Here is a 24,706-nt window from a genome sequence, read left to right as displayed (position 1 = left end):
TTATACATTCAATAATTTTATATCTTGTTCATATTATTTTTCATATACATATATCATTATACATATATATCATATCATATTTATATACATAATATTTCATTCATTTATATATTAATTTATTTACTCACCACTTTCACATACATACAGAATTATATATATATATATATATATATATATATATATATATATATACATTATATTATATTACTTCACATTCACAAACATATATAAACACAACATTTTTATATATATATATATTTTTTTTATATATTTTTTATATATTTTTTATATATTTTTATATGTATTAATATGTATCAATATGTCGAAATCCAGAAGTAAGAAGACACCACACTCTCCGTAAACTGCCCAAAATAGTTCTGCTATTAAATTTCACTTCCGTATTTTGGCAAACACTTCAGAGGTTCGGAAATAAACCAGAAAGATGAGCAAGTAGAAGTAACAAATCTTTTATTCCACAGCACCACCACAAATGAAACACAACGATAACCACAAGCGCTCTGGTTTATTTCCGAACCTCTGAAGTGTTTGCCAAAATACGGAAGTGAAATTTAATAGCAGAACTATTTTGGGCAGTTTACGGAGAGTGTGGTGTCTTCTTACTTCTGGATTTCGTGGTTTGGTGTTGCTAAAGTTTTCTTCCTATGTATCAATATGTATTAACATTTACATTTATTTTGATGTACTTTATTAATTTATTTATTTATATTCATATTTATATACACAATTATTTTAGCTTATATCTTATACATTATTAATACATTAGAAACATTATAAATTCTATATGAGGATGTCTTAGTATATATACATTTTATTTCAAATTGAATATACATTTTGTTGTATTTATGTGATTTAAATTGTTTTCTCTGTCCATGTGACTGAATTTTAATTGTTTTAATTAATTCATCTAATTGCTCTAATTATTTCATTATGTTCAATAACGTTGACTATAAAATATGCTGCCCTGATTCATTGTCTGTAGGATCTGAAGAAGCTAACTTTGGCGAAAGCGCTTATCCGTGTTTTATTTGTTGTTATTAATAAATGAACTTGCATAAACAGCATTTGGACTTGGCTGCTTGAACAAATATTAACTTTGAAAGGCTAATATTACACTCGTTCTTTGCACTAGTACCTGTTCTCTGACATCTCTATATAGATTTACAGACTTTAACTTAAGTAACTTATATACAAATTAACAACTACGATCATGCATGCTCTCACTGTGGCTGCTCTTACAAAATGACACTAGGGAGCGCATGTGTCTGGAGTTCATATGTGTATGTACAGCCTTGACATGCTTCTTAAACATACAGCACACTTCACTTGCAATCTGATCTACATAAACCTTTTTGCCCTGCCTGTCCATAGTTCTGCTGTCCTTGTCAGATGGTGATCACTTGGGCAAAGGAAGCAACTGAGATGGCTTATCAGAGGCTACAGACACTACAGAGACATCAGCAGAATGACATTTACATAGAGAATAACAATCCCCAGGCACCCTGTAAAACATATCATGCTTCTTGGGAGCAAGGGGCAGAGAATCAGGCACATGAGAGGCATTGGAAAAAGCATTCAACAAAGCAGACAAAACAGGAGGAATAGCTGCAGTTTTAGGAGATTCCAACTGCAGCAACTCATAGTACCTGTTATGGATATCAGAGACCAGAGCACAATCCCACGTAAAAAAAAATCCATCATCCTAGAGTGCATCCCCAAAGGAAATTTCCTCCAAAGGAACATCAGGACTAATAGATTCCCACCCCTCTGACGCATAGTCCAAAGGAGGAGGAATTTGAGCAGAATAAGTTAGGGATTCATCATCAGAATCTGACCCATCCTCAGAAGAATCCCGTTCTTTAGGCCTTTTAAGAGGAGTAGAAGACCAAGGAGAACCAGGAACAAAAACCTCAAGAGGAGGCCTTAAGGACATTAAAGCAGTAAATAGCCCCTGAGTGAAGGCCTGCCACTCACTTTGTGGAACCCTAGGAGCAGAAGAAACATGTTTAATTTTTTATTACTTTTTTAAGGGAACGTCCCCTCCAAAAAACTAAGAAGGCTAAGACCCAGGATGGCAGTCAAGAACCGTAGTAAGAACTTCTTCCCTGACTAAAATCTAAAGAACTCACCTAGGGCCCTCATAAAAAATCAACTGTGATTCCCCCTGAACACCCGAGACAGACACCTGCAAAGCCTCTTTAGACGTGATGCCAGCCGGATCCTTGACGGCCTCCAACACGGTCGCAGCAGGGAAATCCAACAACGCACCTGGGTAAGCCTCTGGGCTTGTAAAAACCTCATGAGAAGCATCTGGTAGAGGCTGGACAGTGGAAGATTTTGTTCATACATTTTTCGCTTTCTTCTTCCCCAATGGCTGACCCTCGGGGTGGGAGATTCCTTCTATTGTATCTTTAGCAAGAAGCTTAAGATGCTGGTTCTCAAGATACAAGGAATGGGAAGAAAGTCTACTGCAAGGGTTTTTGGGACAAACACCTGACAAACTGAACAAGACATATGGTCATGAGAAGCTTCTAGGCAAAAGAGACAATTATTGTGGAGGTCTTTATGGAGAATGTGTCCCCCACACTGGGATTTACCCTTCCAGGATGACATTAACCTCAAGGAGCACAAAAGAAATCAAGAAAAAACAACCCCCCCCAACAGGGTACTTATCGGCAAATGCTAGAAGTCAGCAAAGAGGCATAGTATCATTGGAAAATGAAAATATGTTCACCTTGTGGAAAACGGATGCAGATAAACAGACTGATGGTGAAAACATACGTTTGGACTGGGAGCAAAGAAGTTCGAATTATGGTAGGTCTGAACATCCCTTTTATGACTGACTCTATGCAGGGAGCATTTGGGTGATATTCTGTATACCTTAAAGCAGCAGTAGTCTCTGGTAGACTGGCTGGACATTGGGCTTCCATGGCAGGGAATTCCCGATGCTAAGAGTACTGTAGCAGTGAATGTAAGGACATCTGCAGATATCTGTACACTGCACCACCCCTTGATGAGAAGTTGCCTTATTTTAGAGATCAGTATTCTTAAACCACCTTGGCTCTCTTTAAACTCTCATCAGTGTATGACATGGCAGATCACAAAATTATTTATGGACTTAATGTGAAGCCATGGGTATTGTTTTAGATGGCTTTGCCTTCTAACTCTCTGGCATACCCAGTGGGTAGAGTCTTCTATATGCCCTGTCTCATGCTACATCCCACAAGGACTGATTTTGAATCCTTTACTGTTTTCTGTATATATGTTTCCATTGGGTGATCTGGTTTGTGAGAGAGGTTTACTGTATCACTATTTTGTTAGTGATACTCCACTATAGCTCTCCTCTTCCCAGAATGCGATGTTCTCTGTTTGTTTGCTAGGTAAAGACTTGGGATACATCAAGAATTTGCTGAACTATAATCACCTGAGACTCAATACCTCTAAGATGGTAGCCATGGTTATTCATGGTACTTTGCAGCAATCAAACTTTCCTACTTTGCATCCAACCACTATTTATAGTGCCAGTTTTCTGAAGATTGTCGAGAGGTGAGGAATCTTTGGTTTAGTTATTGATAGCAGACTAACCTTTATAGACAGTGAGTGATTACATCAAAATGAAAAATATATGCCTGGTACTAATCAGTTACTTTAATATATATATATATATATATATATATATATATATATACATATATACATATATATATATATGTATATATGTATATATATATATATATATATATATATATATATATATATATATACATATATATATATGTGTGTGTGTCTATATTATATACATGTGTGTCTGTGTGTGTACCTTGATGGTTCATAAAAAAACACACATTAGGAAAGTATCAGTCAACAATCAGCAGGAGTACTAAATGAGCATATTTCAGCTTTACAAACTGGCACATTGATTATTTCCTATTATACAATGACTGGTTATTAACATCTGCAAATGAGCACATTGATTGGTCAGCCCAACCAGTGTGCCTGTTGTAAATCGAGCATATACCAATGGTAAAAGGTCTGGTCAATTGGTCTTTCTTCCATTAATATGTGCTATAAAACTTTTACCTTTTTTTCAAAATAAATAAATAAATAAATAAATAAACTTACAAAACCAGATAGTTCAACAGAATGAGAGAGATGGGACAGAGAAAAATAAAAGGATGATCAGGTACGTTATCCAAAACTAGAGAAACATATCTAATTATCATTTTACTTTCTCTGTCCCATCTCTCCCATACATCGAAAGTCTCCCAGTTTTTTTTTTTTTTTTTTTTTACAGGAGCCAAAAAAAACCCACAGCACAAGGGGTCTGGCAGCTCTAAAGAAACAACTAACAACACTACACATGAAAGAGCTGTTACCATGGCAGTCCAAGACACACAGACTGCCAATGAATCACTGGAATTAATTGTATGGTGTAAAGTCTCTCCCAATAGGTGTTCAGGCTTCACTCTCCTGACCAAACCACACCAACCGTGGGTAAATCCAGCATTGCCCACACCCAGCAGTGGGTTATTGCTATATTATATCAGGCGAAGGGGCAGTTTTGTTTGTCATCACTGCAACCTTAAAAGTTTAAGGCTATGGTGAAAAAGTGCTGTTGTCATCTTACATTGAGCTTGAGTGCTTTATGCTTTAGATTATTAATACTGGAGATAGACAGCTTCAGGACAGACAATCTCCAGTGGCCTCTTCCACTCACAATATGAAGGAAGGGCTGTAGGACATAGGAGCAAAATGACTGCCCTTCTGTCCTCACTTCCCAACAATAGTTCTTTGATACCTTTTTAATTATTCCATTAAATGACTTGACCTCTAGGTGCAGCATGGTTTTAGAAGAATAAATAGCAGCGACACTTTCATACCACTGCTGCTATCATACATCTGTATGAAGAGGAATAACATCTCTAGACTGCTGCTTTTTTATTGAGCATATACATGGCTTTTTAACTTGTCTGACCATAGCAGAAACTTGTTTGTGTGTGTGTGTGTGTGTGTGTGTGTGTGTGTGTGTGTGTGTGTGTGTGTGTGTGTGTGTGTGTGTGTGTGTGTGTGTGTGTGTGTGTGTGTGTGTGTGTGTGTGTGTGTGTGCGTGTGTGTGTGTGTGTGTATCCTTGGATTGGATCTATCCTATTTAGAAAACATATAATATGTTTGTATTTATTTATTTAACATTTGTTTACCAGAAAGTCCAACTGGGACATAGCCCATTTCAGCAGTGACTCGGGAAGAAACTCTCCAGATGCATGTCTTTGGGAGGAAATCTGAGCACCCAGAGGAAACCCATGCTAACGCAGGGAGGACATGCAGAAGGCACCACAGCCAAGAACTGAACCAGAGAACATCTTGCTGTGAGGCAACAACGCTAACGGCTGCACCACTGCACCACCCACAAGTAACACACTAGAAGACAAAGTCAGTTTCCTGGTGCTTTCATTTCTGATAAAAAGGGAGGAAATCTGAGCACCCAGAGGAAACCCATGCTAACGCAGGGAGGACATGCAGAAGGCACCACAGCCAAGAACTGAACCAGAGAACATCTTGCTGTGAGGCAACAACGCTAACGGCTGCACCACTGCACCACCCACAAGTAACACACTAGAAGACAAAGTCAGTTTCCTGGTGCTTTCATTTCTGATAAAGGAGCTCCACAGAGTTCTGTCATGGGACTACTTTTTTTAATGCTCATGAACATTATCCGTATTTTTTTAATGTCTTCTTTATGGAGATGATTTTGTGTGTTACTCACCTCTATATGTTGCTGAGTCCCTTATATGCACATTACTTTTTGACCAGACTCAGAAATGAACTAAGGAATAAGATGTATTACTGAATACTCAAACAGTAAAACCATTGGATTATTTGTGTTCTAACTAGTACAAATATTATATATATGTTTTAGAGTGCAACCAATAGTATGAGCTCTAGATACACTTATATACAACTGATGTTTGACTATTTTCTCTCATTCACAATATGTAATAATTGATAGTTATTCCAAGGCCAAAAATACAGCTTTCATGGGAACCTGACAATATCCCTGGCTGTGTTCTACATGAACTACAGAGTGAACTGGCACCTCACCTGTGTGCCCTGTTCAATCACAGCCTCACCTCAGGCATTGTCCCTACCGAATGGCGCACTGCTACAGTCCTCCCTCTCCACACAAGAGGAGCGACTACAGACCCTGGGAACTATCGCCCCATTAGCCTGACGAGTCTGATATGCAAAACTATGAAATGCATCATCATGGACCTAATAAACAAGGATATAGGGAATCTCCAAACTCTGGATCCCACACAGTTTGGTTTTGTGAAGGGTAGATCATGTCTGCTTAACTAGGTCTACTTCTTTGAGTCAGTCACCAGAGCTGTGGATGAAGGCAAGGTGGTTCATACAGCCTATCTTGATCTGGCCAGGGCCTTTGATACCATTCCCCACTCAGGAATCATAGAAAAACTCACTAAGCTAGGGATCAACCCCTATATCTCTAGGTGGGTAGCAAACTGGTTCAGAGATAGAACCCATAGTGTGAAAATAGCAGACTCCAAGTCAGACTGCCAACAAGTCATGAGTGGAGTCCCACAGGGTTCGGTCCTGTTTGGTATCTACTTCTGTATAGTCCAGGCCAACACAAAGGGTCTCTGGCTGACAAAGTTCGCAGACGATTGCAAGCTGGGAGTTATTATTAACTCTCCAAGTGATGTTGACATCCTACAGAAAGGCCTCACTGAGACCAACGACTGGTGTCAGAACCATGGCCTTAAGCTCAATGCCAAAAATGTGTCATCATCCCCTTTGGGAAAATCCCAGTTCCAATGAATTACCACATCAATGGTAGTCCACTGAATGCAGAAGGTGTTATAAGAGATCTGGTAACACAGGGTGACAGCAGCCTCTCTTTTTACCACCACATTTCCACTGTGGTCAGAAAGTCCTTCCATGTGGCACATCTCTTTACTAAGGGTTTTGCATCCAGGAAGAAAGAGGTCATTGTCTCCCTCTACTCTTCCCTCATTAGGCCAGTCACTGAGTACAATGCCCCATTTGGCATGTACCTCACTAGACACCTGCAACAACTGGAGAGGCCGCAAAAGTACCCCACAAAGAGGATCCTAGGCCTTAAACACTTGCCCTATATGGACAGACTCAAAAAACTCCAACTATTCTCTGTCTCATATAGCCTACTTAGAGGCAATCTCTGCTTGACATATAAAGCCATGTCTGATCCAGCTCTGTTAGAAATGCTACATCTAAAGAAATCCCAGTCCCTCTGCACCACACGCTCCAGTGACCTCAACCTCATTTCCACAATCAACAGAACGTGCTGGAGGGACAGGTTCATAACCCAGAGACTGCCCTTGCTATGGAATAGACCTCCTATACATGTCAAACAGAGCACCTCACTGGCCCTCTTCAAGAGAAACCTTGATGAGTGGATGGGAAATAGAAAATTCACCCCAGGGATCACTCCAGTGGCTCTACTTGACAGAGGCACTGGGAACTAATGTTGGGTGTCACGATGTCAGGGTCATCCTATGTGCTAGGTTTGTAAAGGCTCCAGGGCCATTAGCCTAGTACACACATATGAACCTATTAACCTAACCTATTGTACTCCACTTAAAGAAATCCCAATCCCTCCGAGCTACACGCTCTAGGGACCTAAATCTTGTCACCACGATAAACAGAACATGCCAGAGGTATAGATTCCTGTCCCAGACACTTCTCATACTCTGGAATAAACTACCTATCTATATCAAATAAAGCTCCTCATTAGCACTCTTCAAGAAAATCTTGATGATTGGATGTGAAATAGGAAATTCACCCCGGGATCACTTCTGTGGCTCTGCTCAACAGTGGCACAGGAAAATAATTTTCTTGGGTGGCAAAAGCCAGGGTACCTTTTTGGCTGGGCTTTTATAGGCCCTAGGGCCGATAGCCTAGTACCTACCTATGAGCCTACATATGAACCTATGAACCTATTAACCAAAGCATGGCTTAAAGGATTAAGGCAGGTTTTCCTGGTTCAGTAGGGCATTATTTGGACATGCAATCCCATTAAAGGGAACAAATAAAATATGCATACTATAATGTTTCTGCCCTGTTTTATCAAGTGTATGGTTTCATAGGTAGGAAGATGTGGGAGTGAAGCACCACAGTGAGATATGTAGGAGGTTTTTGCTTGTGAAAAGTATGGTTTCACCAGTTTTGCTCTTGTGGTTTTGCAGAGTGCTTGATCCGCATTTAACAATGTCATATAAAACTGATTTGCAGTAACAGAATAAGCAAATATCATTATTAAGTAAAATAATGGTAAACAAGGATAAAATCTGTTTTGTGGAACACACTGCTGTAGTTTAGACAACAGGATGCTTCCATTTGCACATTTGTCTGTTATTTTAACTTCTACTCATAATGCTGAGGTATTTTTAAAGAAAGTTAGGTCAATAAGTATTGCAACATTTATGTCAATTTTTATTTCATAATACCTAAATGTTTAAAGATTTCATGTACAAGATCTTTGGCTTATTTGGATATCTGTTAATTGTACAAAATTAAGTATTTCTCTAGTAAATCTTAATTTTCTGAATGCATTGACTATTCACAAGTAAATGTTCAGTTTCTGAATGCATTTAAAGCATTTTTATTTTAAGTATGTATGTGAAAAGTTATTGCTATAGCTTTTTTGAAGAAATATTTGCACAGGATGCTGTACTGATAAGTCTTATTAAGTGTACACAAGTTTTGGAAGATACATTGATTACATATGACGTGTAATAAGTAAACATGAAAAATATGTTGAAAATTAAGGAGTTCTTGCTGTAACTATCATATTGTAATTTAACGTGGGTTAAGAAAATCAGTCAGCAGAGAAATCATGTTCTGGTTTCTGTGGCCGAGAAATGGAAACTGTAGAGTACATCAACTCTTGCTCAATCAGCTGATCATCACACTGAATTTTATGCACCTCCCTCAAGGTTGTGTCGTATCATTACGTTATATTAAGTAACACAAAGTCCCCTTCATATGTGCCATACACAGCTTGCTCCTTCCTTCAGTCAAGGCTGCTAAGTTAATTTTTATTGAATTTAACTGAATAATCCACCAATCAACCAGGACCTGAATTAATATACCATATCCCAGAAAAACATTGGTCTTGGAACCTTGCATTTTGTGTTAAGGATGCAAAAATAGCAATACATGTTCATAAAATGTAATTCATATAAAAGCACATGATTATTCACTATTTGCTATACCTAGAAATTTAAGATTTGAGTTGCTTATAAAACTCAATGCCACATACTTACTTCCTTAAATTATTGAGGACCATAATATTGGCATACATATAATAAATATAGTAGCTGTAGGAGGGGTTCTTTTCTATGGTCCATTCCTGAGGTCTTGGACTCTTGGTGCTGAACATATGACCACTGTGCTTGGACTCATCATCTACGCTGTCAAAACCAGTAACCTAGGAATAAGAGAAGACTTGGCAAAGATCAGTATTTTCTAGAAAGAGCACTATAAAACCTGCTTTAAATAAAGTCATGCTAATCTTTAATCCATATATCTTGTGAGAAGTGTAATATAAATATCCATAATAAGGCAGAGCAGCAAAGGGCACGAGGAGAGAGAGAGAGAGAACACAACAGCTTTACTTCTTCTAATATTTCCAAGCACAAAATGTCTAATATAAAGGCTACAGTACAGCAAGCCAAATGTGTGACACTTTTTATCAATGGCATTTTCACTCTCACTGTTATGAACTTCTGCTTTCCATAGTATATAAGGTTTTAACATAAAATAAAATGTATAAGTTGATGCAGACAGCCTAAAATAAAATAAATCCAAAAGAAGTGGGGCAAAGCAACTGAGAAGATACTTGGATGGCAGTGGGTTCATGTCTCAAGTCTTGGCCTGTAACTGTTATTTGGTGTAAGGATCACAAAATAACAAACATTCTCTTTCTTGAGTGGGATGCATGTCTGTCACTAGAGATTCATCTTGGCATTCATATTGGTCTCTGCTTGAAGACTTTGGGTACTTATCTTCACTCAGAGACGGTAAGCAAGCGCCATTTAGATTGGGCAACTATTAGGAAGGCTAACTGGAAGAACAACATTGAATGGATATGACTGAACAAAGTTATTCTCCTCCTACAGTACCTTTCTTTACTCAAGGGCTAGCAATGCTATCCAGAGAGAGGTACCACCCACCACACTTGGTTTTAATGTCCCCATTCTTTCTTTCCTGCATTTCTTGAGAAAGAGGAGGAATCTGGAGATCAGAGAATGGGAACACTGAATGCATCTGATCAATATTTAGAACTGAATTCCTGGAGAAACACCAGAAGGATAAGTGTTGTCTGGCAAAGATGACCATCATATGGAGATAAAGAGAAAAGAAAAGTGAATATACACAGCAAATCAGAGACTCGTGACCGAAGAACACAGTGAACTTTCTTACCCAACATTATGGAAGATTTTTTACATGAAAATAAAAAACACTAGCTTATATCAAGGAGCAACTCCATACAGAGACATAACAGAAGTAAACAGGATACAGTACCGTGCAGCTAAATTAATAACTGATAAAGTTCTACCACAAGAAAACAGGGTAGTGAGGGAATGGAAGGGAAGAAATTGAATACCATCATGGAAATATCAAATAGAGAAAACTATAAAGCAGCTAAGACAAGAAGTGTCACTGTTAGAAGACTATAGAAGAGGGAATAGATCAACAAAAATACTAAGAAAGATAGATGTGATAAAAGCAATGCGCAACATTAGAACAGAGCGGGATCTATCACGCACTATTGCAAATAAACTAAAAATTTCAGCACAGGCAGAAAAACTTAGAAGATACGAAGATAAATACAAAGGAAAAGTACAAAATAAGCAATTTATTGATGACTCAAGAAGGTTTTATAGAGAACTGGGAAATAAGGTAAAAGGAATTGAAAGACTGTCAAAAAAAGAAGAAATATATACATTTTTGAGAACTATCTATGAAGATCCTGTGGAACATGACAAAGATGCAAAATGGATAGAAGTAAAAGAAAGAATTAGAAGTTTAAAGGTACAGGATATAAAATGGGATGAAATAACAGCTAGAGAGATTGAAATAACATTAAGAAAAGCCTCTAATTGGAAATCCCCAGGCCCAGATGCAGTACCTAATGTCTGGTTAAAAGTGTTACCATCTTTGCACGAAGATTTAGCCATGAGTAAGAATTATTTATATGCGCACCCAGAACAGACACCAACCTGGCTAACAACAGGAAAAACAATGTTTCTACTTAAGAGTCAACTTGCAAGCTAACCTAAAAATTATAGACCAATAACTTGCCTTCTGACGATGTATAAACTATACATGGGAATTGATGCTGGCAGAGTATATAGTCACTTAGAAGAAAACGCAATTGTGGCAGTAGAAGAAAAGGGCAATAAAAGAAAGTCATATGGAACAAAGGATCATTTGTTAAATAATGTCATAGTGGAGAACTGTAAAAAGGGGAAGAATCTAAGTATGGCATGGATTGACTATAAAAAAGCATTTGTTAGTATCCCTCATTCATGGATAAAAGAGTGCTTAAAAATGTATAAGATACACCCACGTTGATCGACTACATTACAGTGACCATGAAACAGTGGCAGACCACTTTGCAATTAAGCCATGATAAAGGACAAATTGTTATCCCAGGGATAAGAATTCAAAGGGGGATATTCCAGGGTGACTCTCTGTCACTGTTACTATTCTGCCTTGCCCTTAATCCATTAAGCTGTTTACTCAACAGTTTAGGTCATGGCTATAATATGGCTCTTAGAAAACAACAAAGTGTAAAGACTTCTCACCTTCTCTTTGTCAATGATTTAAAACTGTATAGCTCATCAGATGAGGAACTGAAAGCACAACTGCAAGTTGTTAAAACTTTTTCAAATGATACAAGAATGTTATTTGGTCTTGATAAATGTGCAAAAGCAACCTTTAAAGCAGGAAAACTGCAACACCAGGAAAATAACAGTTGAGGACAAGAATGTGATATAAAAGAACTTGAGCAAGAAGGAGTGTATAAATATTTTGGAACTGATGACGGATCAACAACAAAACATGAACAAATGCAAATAAAACTTAGTAAGGAATACTTCAGAAGACTTAAATTGATCCTGAAAACAGCACTGACATCTAGGAACAAAATCCAAGTTATAAACCAATTTGTTCTTCCTGTCCTAACTTACAGTTTTGGAGTGACTGACTGGCCCCAAAACGTGTTGGATAGATTAAATAGGAAAACAAGAAGGATGCGTCATGCTCACCAAATAATTTATAAAAATCAGTGAATACCAAGATTATATATTACCTGTTCCAAAGGAGGGATGGGCCTCTTTGAAATTAATTATATGTACAGATCTGCAATTGTGGGAGTCCACACATATCTGATGACCTCACAAGAGCCAAACATAATGAAAGTTTTGAAACATGAGGAGAATAAATTTAAGATGACTTCTCTGCTTAATCTAGCAGAAGCTTATCGGCGTCAAGCAGGAATGGAAATCAAACCGGAAGTAGATAAAAATCAGGCAGCAACTGAATGTGCTAAAAAATAAAAGAAAGAATATAAGGTGAAGGATCAGATGAGAAGGCAAGAAATGTGGAAAAAGCATAAATATACTTGCAAGTATAGAAAACTTCTGGAAGAACCTCATGTTGATCAGGAACAAACACAGGAATGGTTAAGGAGAGGCAAATTCAAACCATGAGATGAAAGGTTAATATTGGCGGCCCAAGATAGTGGCTGCGTACATGTTGGTTTATAAAGTCCATTAAACATGTGGGAGAAACAGACAAATGTAGGTTTTGTAAAACCAAATTGGAAACAGTTGCACACCTTGTTGCTGGTTGCGACATACTAATGGCAGAAGGACTGTATACTGAAAGGCATAATAATGTGGCAAGACTGTGGCACTGGGGATTGTGCAAATATTATGGCACTGAAGTGGCCAAAAAACACTGGAAATATGATCCACAAAGCATCACAGAAAATTAGGAAGTCTACATCACTTGGGATCATGCATTACCAACAGTTCAAAAGATAGATGCTAGAAAACCGGATAAAGTGGTCAATAAAAGAAGGCAAGAGTAGCATTGATCATTGAAATTGCCACACCCAGTGACTATAGTGTCTTGCGCACAGAGACACAAAGTCATAAAATATAAGGATCTGCAGGCAGAAACAAGAGCAATGTGGAAGAAAGATACCCAGACAGTCCCAATAGTAGTGGGAGCAACGGGTCTTATAAAAAATAATTTACAACCGTATTTAGATATGTTACCAATGCATGTAACTCCATATGAACTGCAAAAGGAATCATTACTGGGCACATTGCAGGTGCTGTGAAGAGCACTACTGGCTGACATCAAAGATTGAAACAATACTAATTTCATGAACTTTAATCATACTTTAACTTAGGAATGGGGTTCATTCCTGTCATGGTATTAGAAACCCAAAAGACTTGGAGAAATTAAAAAAGACATAAATGCTTACTACTTGTATTTTGAACATGTGTACATTTACACATTGCAATATTTTGTAAACATTTGAACATATACACAAAGAAATATTTAACTGGCATGAAAGTATCAGCAGAAAAGGACATACTTATGTGAAAATTATGAACGGTCAATTCTAAAGTATTTTACTTTCTGGATCTTGATATGGAAGACCCCACTAAACAGTTAGGGCCATATGCTCTTAAGTACTTTCTTACCTCTACATTTTTCACAAGGAAGAACCTGTTAAGCTGATAGCAATATATTTTGAGGGTGATTTTCTCTTGGGAAGGAAATATGAAAAATCCCGCCATTATCATCATCATTACCAACAGAAACATGAAAAACCGCACCATTATCATCATCGTCACTAATGGAAACATGAAAAACCACGCCATTATCATCATCGTCACCAATGAAAACATGAAAAACCATGCCATTATCATCATTGTCACCAATTGAAACATGAAAAACCATGCCATTATTATCATCGTCACCAATGGAAACATGAAAAACCATGCCATTATCATCATCATTGCCAACAAAAACATGAAAAACCGCAACATTATCATCATCGTCACTAATGGAAACATGAAAAACCACGCCATTATCATCATCGTCACCAATGGAAACATGAAAAACCATGCCATTATCATCATTGTCACCAATGGAAACATGAAAAACCACGCCATTATTATCATCGTCACCAATGGAAACATGAAAAACCATGCCATTATCATCATCGTCACCAATGGAAACATGAAAAACCACGCCATTATTATCATCGTCACCAATGGAAACATGAAAAACCACTCCATTATCATCATCGTCACCAATGGAAACATGAAAAACCACGCCATTATCATCATCATCACCAATGGAAACATGAAAAACCACGCCATTATCATCATCGTCACCAATGGAAACATGAAAAACCATGCCATTATCATCATCATCACCAATGGAAACATGAAAAACCACGCCATTATTATCATCGTCACCAATGGAAACATGAAAAACTGCACCATTATCATCATCATCACCAACACCCCTCCCTTTTCCCATTTTTCCAAGGGGTCAGGGTGTCATGACAACTGTCATCACATCTTTCATTTCTGTGCCACTCTCCTACCTTCTTCAACAGCCATTTCTGACTGTCATAAGTCTTCCCTCATGCAATCCAGCCATCTCTTGGCTTGACATCCTTGTTTCCTCTTGCCTTCTTCCATTCTCTCCCAAAACGTCTTCACCAGATCATCTATTTATCTGCACATGTGCTCCAACCACCATAATCTCTTCTGTTGGACCTTCCCCACAACTGAAAAAGCTTTGTCTTCTGCTCTGATGTCATTTCTTCATGAATCCTACAGTGTGCATCGTACCATCTCAGTACTTCATCTCCAGGAACTCTAGCTTCTTCAACTGCTCTGTCTTCAATGTACAGCTTTTCGTGCATCTTACTATTCAGTTTCTTTGGCATTCTTCCATCACTCACTACACCTGACACTCTGTGTCACTTGGCTGCAGTATGTCCGATTTTATCTTTGACCTCCTCTTTCAGACTTTCCTGTTCTCTCCCAGATATATGAAGTTGCTAAACATTTGCTCTATTTTCTATTCTATCTCAGTTTTCTGCTTCTTCCAACTCCCCATTTGCTGGCATGAATCCTGATGCACACTGAATCCCAATGGGAACTCCTCTGTGATTACAAAAACTGTTTGCACTTGTGTCATTGGGCTCTTGTACATAAGCTGCAGTAATCTGACCAATGTTTCTGAGACTTTGAAACATCACAGATCTGCTCAAATCAGCTTTCTTGGCACCTTGTCATGTGCTTTGTCCAGGTCTGGGAATGACCAGTTCTCTTTCCTCATCTTCAGCTTCTTCTTCATTATCTATCTCACTGCAAGCATTGGGTGGGCTGTACTGCATCCCCATCTAAATCCAAACTTCTCATCTCCATTCTTACTTTCAAATATTCTGTGTATTAATTTGTCAAACTTTCCAACACTTTCATGCAGTGTGACAGGAGCTTGGTACCTCTGTACTGCCCACAGTTGTGAATGTTCCCTTTGTTGATGTACACTGGCACTTGAAAGTTATTTTTCAGTCATCTGGAATACACCTTTCTCTTCGTATCACTATGAGTATCCACAGGAGCCATTTCTTCTCTAACTCACCCAACATCTGATCATATCTGCCATATCTTCACCCGAGCATGATTCTTTCCGTGACTTTATTTTTTAGTGCCATTCTTACTTCATCGAAGTTGGGTTCGTGTTTCTCTGTCATTGTAGGCTGTGCATGGGGCAGTAAAGCTTTTGTGGGGATTTTGACATTGAGAAGTTGCTGAAAGTACTCCTTCCATCTGACATTTATGTCCTCTGGACTGATGAGCATATTGTTACTGACAACCTTTGTATACAATGTCTAATGACAATCGTCTTTGTCTTTCTGCCTTTGCCTTGCAACCTCATAGAGTTTCTTTGTGCCATCTGCTGAGCCACTTTCCAGAAGCTGGCAGAATGCCTCTGATGCCTTGTTCTTTGCTATTGTAACTGTTCTGTTAGACAATAGCAAGGGTGGGGTGAAGAAGACAGTTGTCCCAGGCCATTAGAAGGCACAATAGGAAAGAAAAGTTTGTACATTCTTTCTGTACTGGCTCTTTTGAATGCCTGTAGAGAAAGTCACTTCAAAGCTTCCTTGGTGTTAAACTGTATCACGCTGATGTCAGCTTGCTACAGTTTAAAAAAAAACTCTTTCTCTTCAATGGAAGAGAGATGTGGAGAGGTGTGTCTGCAGTATGCAGAGGTGGTGGGGTGCATATGTCCGTTTTAAGCCAGTTGCTACAATGCTGCAATTGACTTCTTATAGCAAATAGTTAAAGTCCTTTTATTTATTTATTTTCCCTCTTAAATGGAAGAGCTGGAGGGTGTGGATATGACTAATAAGCATATTGGAGAGAGGTGGGGGAGGGTGTGAATCTGAATATAGTTAAGTAGATTGGGTAGATGTAGAAGGCATAGATCTGTCTGTAGTAAGCCCAATGCTATAAAAGTAGCAATTGGATTGCTACAGTAAATTGACTTTTTTTTTTGCGCTTCAAGGCAAGAGCTGGGCATGTGTGGATCTAACTATAATAAGCCAACCACTACAAATGCAGTGATTGGCTTGAAATACTAAAGTGCTTTTTATTTGCTTTTTATACTTGAAGAGCTGAGGTGGGGTGAGCTGCTACATCAGGAAGTGGCACTGGCTGCAGTTGAGCCAGCCATGGCTCGGCTGTTAGACTCTTTAACAAACAATATTCCTTCCTAGCTTGGTTCTTCTTTGTTATCTTCCCCTTTTTCCTGTAATCCTTTTGATGACTTCCTGGAATCCTGAATTTCATCATCGGTTTTCCTTGTGTACGTTATTTCCATAACTGGTTTGGTCGCATATCTGTTCTATATCTTAACATATTCGGTTGGAGATGCTGCGGTTCTTCTTTGATTTCACTTGTTTTCATTTCCTCCGGAGGTGCTATAGTCCGGTGTATCTCCTTGAAGTCTTGTACTTTCACTCCAGCCAACTTTCAGGTCTTCAGCCTAATCTCTATTGACTTTAGAGCTTTCTCTGACAACTGACTGTAGCTAACATGGCCACTAATGGTATATGATGTGGGGTGACTGTCTCAATGGCGATAACCTTGCAGTCTCTGATTCTTCTCCAATGCTCCTTCCTTAGTATGAGTAAGTCTACATGAGTTGCATGTTTGCCACTCTTGTATGTGATCTTGTGACCATGTGATGTCCACCATCAAGCCATTTACAATACAGAAGTCTAGAATGGCCTCTCCTTCTTAATTTGTCTTGTCCTACCTATGTGGACCCAGGAAGTCCCCATATCCTGTTCTGCTATGAGTATTCGGGTCCCCTATTGTCAACACCACCTGATGTTGCCCTGCTTTAGCTGCAACTACTGTCTGAATGTGCTCTTTCCCACACTACCACAACCTTGTTGTGGGGTATATTGTTCTGAAGACTCTCCCTCACCAAATTTTCCATACCATTTCTAGTATATCCTCCCACCGAGTAACAGACTCTGGATACCAAAACAAATGGCATTGATATACTGCCCTGAAGACACAGCATGTTCATTCTCCCCCTTTTCCATCATGTCATCTACTTCTACGCTGTCTCCACTCAGTGAACCTATATTCAGTGTAGCAGTCCTTAGTAGGTTGATTGGTTTTACATCCAGCTTATATTCACTACATCTACCCAAGTTATCCAGGCTGGGAAACTGGACACACATCAGATAGTAGATTATTGACCCAGGGCTGATGGACTTTATGGCAGGCACATACTGGCAAACAGAGGTACACAGACCCCTTCCATTGTTAACATGGGTCTCCTGAGAAATACCCATTTTTGGTGACATTAGTCAACAAGACCAAATCACCTACAGCCAGTTTTTACACAGCAGAGTAGCTAGCCCTGACTGAAAACCACACTTGATGCCTACAGTGGTTGGTCTACACATTATTACCCATCATGCTTGTAATCATGTGATTTAACAACTTCCTGTTTTACTTCTTCAATTCTTTCCTAGTTCTTTTTATCTTTTTCCCCTCTGTTTGGATTTTTTCTTTAATTTCTCACACTTCTCCCCTGGCACTCAGTACATAATTTTCTCCTTTAATGGCTTTCTTTTCTCCATGCACTTTAGTGCATGAAATAGTCTCCTAGATTTTTGCTGCCTTCCCTTTATGTTTTATTTGGCTGCCAAGCATTTTGCCATAGAGCTCGGTCTTTGAATGTTTTCCATTCGTCGTTCTTTAATCGAATATGCGGATGGTAGACTGGTGCATGGTACTCACCATTGTGCAGTCTTGGAGTTAGTGTATTTAAGTAGCAGAGTGTGTGTGTGTGTGTGTGTGGGGGGGGGGGGGTCAATGGGTTTAGCCCCGCCCCCACATGAAAGATATGATGTGTGTTTTCTGCAGTGTGTGATCTTTTTTTTTTTTTAATTTTGTTGTATTTTTTGATGGATGTGCATTTGAAGCATTTAAGTGCGTTTGACAGGTTTTTGGTTCATTGAATTCATCTATAATCATTTTATTCATGTTATGTGAAACCTTGGAAGTTTCCAGAATCAATGTCTTGTTCTACATCCACAGTATCTAATTAAATGTTTTGCAGATGTTTCACCTGTTACTGACATTCTATGAAATAAGTTGTACTTACTGTTTTTCAAAAATTATTAAGTTAATTTCCGTCTTTTTTATTTACCAGCATCTGTTACAAATGCTTGTACCATTCAGGAATTCAGACTGAGATGCACAAACATTTGGCATTTAATAAAGCTGAAAGTGATTGCACCATTTGGGAAGTCAGAGTGAGATACACAAACAGCTGGTATTTAATACAGCTGAACATAACACCTTCATCCAGAAAAGAATGACATTGAAAAAATATCCAAGATCGTTAAATTGCAAATCATTTCCACCTGTCTTCTTAACTACACACACACACACACACGCACACGCACACGCACACGCACACGCACACACACACACACACACACACACACACACACACACACACACACACACACACACACACACACACACACACACACATATATATATATATATATTAGGAGGTTGCCCCTGCAAAGCAAAAATTCTTAAGTGTTTTTTCTCTTAATCCTTTTCCCTTTCTGGTATGCTGACCATCAAGCCTCCCTTAACTAAAGCTGAACCTGCATACGTCTTATCAGTGGGGAGAGAACCAATGTGGGGCACCCCTTTGATCAGCTAGGACATGGGATTCCTGATATCAGGATCTTTGGTCCATGGCTGACTTCCCAGTAACAGAGAGCATCTGTATTCAAGGCCTTAACCCCTCCCACTGGTGGTCATGTGTGTACTTAAGGCAATGTAAAGACCACCTATGTTCTGCTATTTGTACATGTGTACACATCCATATGCACAGACAAGAGCTACTGTCTCTGGCTTGTGTGGTCACACCCACATCCTCCTCTAACTATTTTCCCCACTCTAGACTTCCCCATTAGCAGAGGTCAGATTTTGATTGGAGCAGTGGGTATGGTCAGCAGAGAACCATCATCTTCCTCCCATACTCCCTGCCTGCACCAAGGACCCAAGCCGCTATTTGAATTCTGGTCACCTGGACCATAGTCCAAAGCTTTATCCTTCTACTCCACAGACGTAGGTAATTTTAAGGAGTGTTTGAAAATGTTTGTATTGCCATTGCTTGGGTTAAGAGTTATTCTGAGGGTGTAGATTTCTTTCACGGCAATTAATTTGGTGTCAGCACATGCACTTAATCACATGAATCCATATAAAATTATAATAAGAAACAGAAAAACTAACCCAGCAACCAGCAAGGAGCTCATTCAGCAGTGCCCCTCAGACTGATGTCAGCTCTGTGTCATGTTATTAGAGCAATGACTTACTGAGAGAAGAGTGTCGTGGTGAACAGTACGGAGATATGTAGTAAAATGCCCACAAGATCTTCATTCAAAATAAACTTTCTGACTCTGTAGGCACTGTTTTCTGGAGGAGCATGACAGCTGGGGTCACTGAGCTCTTTCAATGACTTTCAGAACTGACTTCAGTCACATCACACCATTTCATTTGTTGATATGTTCACCAAAGGACCTTTTACTAGAAGTGTGTAAAGAACAAAATGCCTTCAAAGCTGGAAAAATGCCTCCAGTCTTGCTGTCACTCTGAATGTGCATGCAATGAAGTCAGCCAGTTTTCTGTCTTTAAAATAGATTAAAAAAAACATTATGAAAAGAAATCTTGTCCCAAGTGAAACCAAGACCCTTTCCACCAGAGGCAGGCATTCTGTCTGGTGGACCCCAGCCATGGACAGGCTTTATAGCGGGAGAAGGAGGCTACTGCAGGAGGGAGCAGGGTCCCATGAAGGGAAGGCATCCCTGATCAGCGCTGGCAAAGAGCTGCATTCGCTAGTAAAATCGTCAAAGGCCGACTTCGAGAGAGGGGTCGCTAGGGACACTGAAGATAATCACAAGGCCTTCTTCGGTTGTGTTGACAGCCTGGGCGGAAACCCTCAGATGTGCGCAGAGTTGGTTCATAACGGCAAAAAATGCACTGAACCCACAGATATTGCCAGCATACTGGCAGACAGGTTCGGTGCAAATTTTTCCCCTCCCTCTCCCCCAAAGGACGAAATAAATATCTCAGCTGAATGCAGCCTCCCTGAAGTCTCAGATGTCCAGGTGAGAGCTGCCCTCAGAAAAGCTGGGAATACAGCATCCATGGGACCTGACGGTGTCCTGGGTTGCATGCTACGTGAACTCCTGGAGGAGCTAAACCCGCACATGGGAATGCTGTTTAGTCTTAGCCTTGCTACAGGATACGTCCCTGAACACTGGCGTACAGCTACAGTGGTCCCACTCCATGGGGGTGGCGCCTCTGCGGACCCCGGAGACTGCCGCCCCATAGGCTTGACCGGCCTGGTCTGCGGGGCTGTGGAGGGGATCATTATGGAACTCATGAACGGGGACGTCAGGGACCTACAGATGATTGACCCTGCCCAGTTTGGCTTTGTAAAGGGCAGATCCTGTCTTTTAAACCTGGTGGACTTTTTTGAAACAGTCACTAGAGCCATCGATGAAGGCAAAGCAGTTCATACAGCCTACCTGGATCTGGCAAAAGCCTTCGACACAATACCCCACTCAGGCATCATAGACAAGCTCAACAGCTTAAATGTAAACCCGTTTGTCACAAGATGGGTTGCAAACTGGCTAAAGGGCAGAACCCACAAAGTCAGAATAGCTGGAGCTATGTCAGACTCTAAGCCAGTCACAAGTGGAGTCCCACAGGGCTCTGTCTTGGGACCCCTCTTGTTCGGCATTTATTTCTCAGATGTGCAGGCAAACATAGGGGGGTTGTGGCTGACAAAGTTCGCAGATGACTGCAAACTAGGCGCCATAGTCGACACACCAGCTGACACATGCATCCTCCAGAAGGGCCTCGCAGAAACAGACGACTGGTGCCAGAGTCATGGCCTTAAACTAAATGCCAAAAAATGTATTGTCATCCCCTTTGGAAAAAACAAAGTACCCACAAATTACCACATAGGCAGTAATCCATTAAGTACGGAAAAAGTAATCTGAGACCTGGGGACCCAAGTTGACAGTGACCTCTCATTTGACACCCACGTCGCCAAAGTGGTTAGAAAGACCTTCTACCGTGCCCACCTTATCATGAAGGGATTCACATCTAGATCAAAGGATGTCATTGTACCCTTATATTCCTCCCTTATCAGGCATATGATTGAGTACAATGCCCCACTTGGTATGTATCTCACCCGGCACCTGCAGCAGCTGGAGAGACCCCAAAAGTACCTTACCAAGAGGATCAAGGGTCTCCAGCATATGTCATATGCTGCCAGACTGAAAAAGCTCCAGCTCTATTCAGTAGCATACTGCCTGCTCAGAGGTGATCTGTGCCTTACGTACAAGGCCATGTCCAATTCAGAATTAATGGACATGCTCCACCTCAAAAAATCCAAATCCATCAGAGCCACAAGAGCTAAAGATCTAAACTTCAGCACAAATATGAATAGGACATGCTGGAGGGACAGATTCATAACCCAGAGGCTTCCCACACTCTGGAACAGGATACCTGTCCATGTTAGGCAGAGCCCCTCACTGACTCTCTTCAAGAGAAATCTGGACGAATGGATGGGTGATCGTAGGTTTACCCCGGGGGTCATCTCTGTATCTTTGCTAGATTGAGGCACAGTAAACTAAATTTAATTTAAATTGTACACTTTTGTATCATTACATGGGGTGGTGAAAGCCACATATACTTTGGCTAGGCTTATAAATGCCCTAGGGCAGATAGCCTAGTACTATACTATGAAACTAGGAAACTAAACTCATACAAAGCCATGAAATCTGCTGCCAAATTTACAGTCAGTCTGAAATAAATGTATACAGCATGACTAAAAGTCATTCTGCCTCAAAGAGAGTAAACAATGTAAATGCCGAAGTGTTCTCATGGAGACAACCTTTATACTCAAAACTTTTAGAAAAAAGTATATTTACAACAGAAATGATGACTTTTTTCTGCACCTAGCCTTGCCAGACAACTGAATGCTAAATGATGCAAAGATGTGCAAGTGTTGTTGCACCCTTTCAATCACAGTCCAAAGCAAATGTTTGATTACAGTGAGAACATCCTTATGGCTGTTAACTGATGCAAGACACTCCAAGCAAGAGCAGTGTCTCTGGGCAAGGAATGGGTTTAAAACAGTAAGAAAAACATTCGATTACTTTGCAGAATTCATTGACTAAACAGCTGAAACTGCGGTGGTGGTGCTGCGATAGCGTTGTTGCCTCACAGTTATACGTTACCCGGTCGATTCTAATTTAGAGCGTCTTCTGTGTGGCGACATGCATGAATGGGCATTCCTTCATTGAAGGTTGTGCGTTAGGCCTGGCAAGCCAGTACATAAAAATCTACTGCCAATCATTAGCGGACCGGAGTTCCGCTGTGGCGACCCCTAACCGGGAAAAGCCAAAGACACAAACAACTGACTAAACAGCTGAAGGCTGAGCCCTTATACACAAATAGAATGGGTCACCTTTCTTACTAGCTACTATTCCTAAATAGAATGCAATATACTTGGGTGTGTATATTCATATCTATGTACGTATCTATGATATGTGATATACATATGCGTTTTTATTTCAGGGCTAACATATTTACACTATTTATATGCTGAGCTGTATAAATTATATGTTTATTTAACTATAAGACAAAGTATTGGATAGGCTGATCCACAAAAGGACCTGATTTGTGAGAAAAAAAAGTTTAAATAATAACCATTAGCACAATATAGCAACACAATTACAAATATGTAACAAAAGAAACATGTTGCATGAACCTATTACTAAATACAATATACAGATTCTGACATGATTCAGCAGACTAAAACACCAGTATAAATGTTATCTTTATTAAAAGAGTTTTATTAGCAAACAGATTTAGTAAATAACTTGAACTTTCTGAGTGACATTCTTGAAATTTCTATGATGTAATGTCAAGCTTGTTTAATAGGAACAATGCCCAGTTGTGCATGGTTGCCCATAGAGTTTGCTCTTTAATGCTGTTGGCATGCTGTAATGCTTTATTAATTATACCCATGTAAAAGTTCAAATCAGCACATTGATACACAGTATAATCAGACTGGAAGATGCTTTTGTTTAACTCTGAACTTGAAAATGTACAACAACTTTGCAGGGAACTGAGATGACATCAGGCCCCAGATAAATAACATTAAACACAGCTTTCATCTTTTACTTTCTGTGAATGTTCCAGAAGTTCCTGGCTGCAATGAAAACATAGTATTGTAGCAGCAGGCTTATTGAATATGACTGACTACTTAACACCTTATCCCTTATATATATTTTTTATGCTAGTTCATTTTATCTTACCTAGTCTATGCATTGGGTATGCAGATTTTATTTTCCGATCAAATTAGGCTGAAAACATACAGAACTTCTGTACAATTTCAGTGCAATAGTGTATTTTTACTGGTCTGCCAGACATAGAAAAACAAGAGGGCCATAGACTCTTGTACAATACAAATTCAGAACAGGGCTAACACATGTTTATAACAGAATGGACTTAAAAATTAATCAGTGAATAATATGACCTGTCAGTAAGCAGAATTTAGTATTAGGGGTTTAAGCAGTTTGATATTAGTGATATTGTTATGATAAGGCTTAGGATAAGAAAAAAAACATCCTTCACATAAGACATTGTTTTGACATATAGCAGTAGACACAATTTTGCATTCCTTAATAGTGTTGATAGTGTCCGGGTCCTGGAAGCTAAAGCTTTTAATTTAATTTTATTTTATATATTTGATAACCAATATGAACTGAACACAAGTGACCACTGTATAGTTAAGTGACTTGCTGTGAGTCACCCTGTAGACAAATGGAGGTGGAAGGAATCCAACCCTGTATCATGTATTACAGGCAGCAGCTCATTAGCAACATAGAGCTTTAGTACTCCATGCTAACTCCCAGGCAGCAATATGAAGCCAGTAACTGTAACTGCTTCATTTA

The 24,706-nt window shown here is 39.4% G+C and overlaps 1 protein-coding gene across 1 annotated transcript in view; it reads right to left on the bottom strand.

Moving 5' to 3' along the window:
- AMPD1 (adenosine monophosphate deaminase 1) overlaps positions 1-24,706 on the bottom strand; it is a 238,292-nt gene that overhangs the window by 44,684 nt on the left and 168,902 nt on the right. The window contains exon 11 of the mRNA XM_044076719.1: positions 9,342-9,505. Within this exon, the coding sequence (XP_043932654.1) occupies positions 9,342-9,505 (164 nt within the window). The remainder of the gene's footprint in view (positions 1-9,341; positions 9,506-24,706) is intronic.

The sequence above is a fragment of the Protopterus annectens genome, chromosome 7.part0, assembly GCF_019279795.1.
Source record: "Protopterus annectens isolate FY-2018-M chromosome 7.part0, PAN1.0, whole genome shotgun sequence".
Classification (NCBI taxonomy): Eukaryota; Metazoa; Chordata; order Ceratodontiformes; family Protopteridae; genus Protopterus; species Protopterus annectens.
The sequence above is the reverse complement of the archived record's forward strand: the minus strand, read 5'-3'. Positions and strand labels throughout refer to the sequence as shown.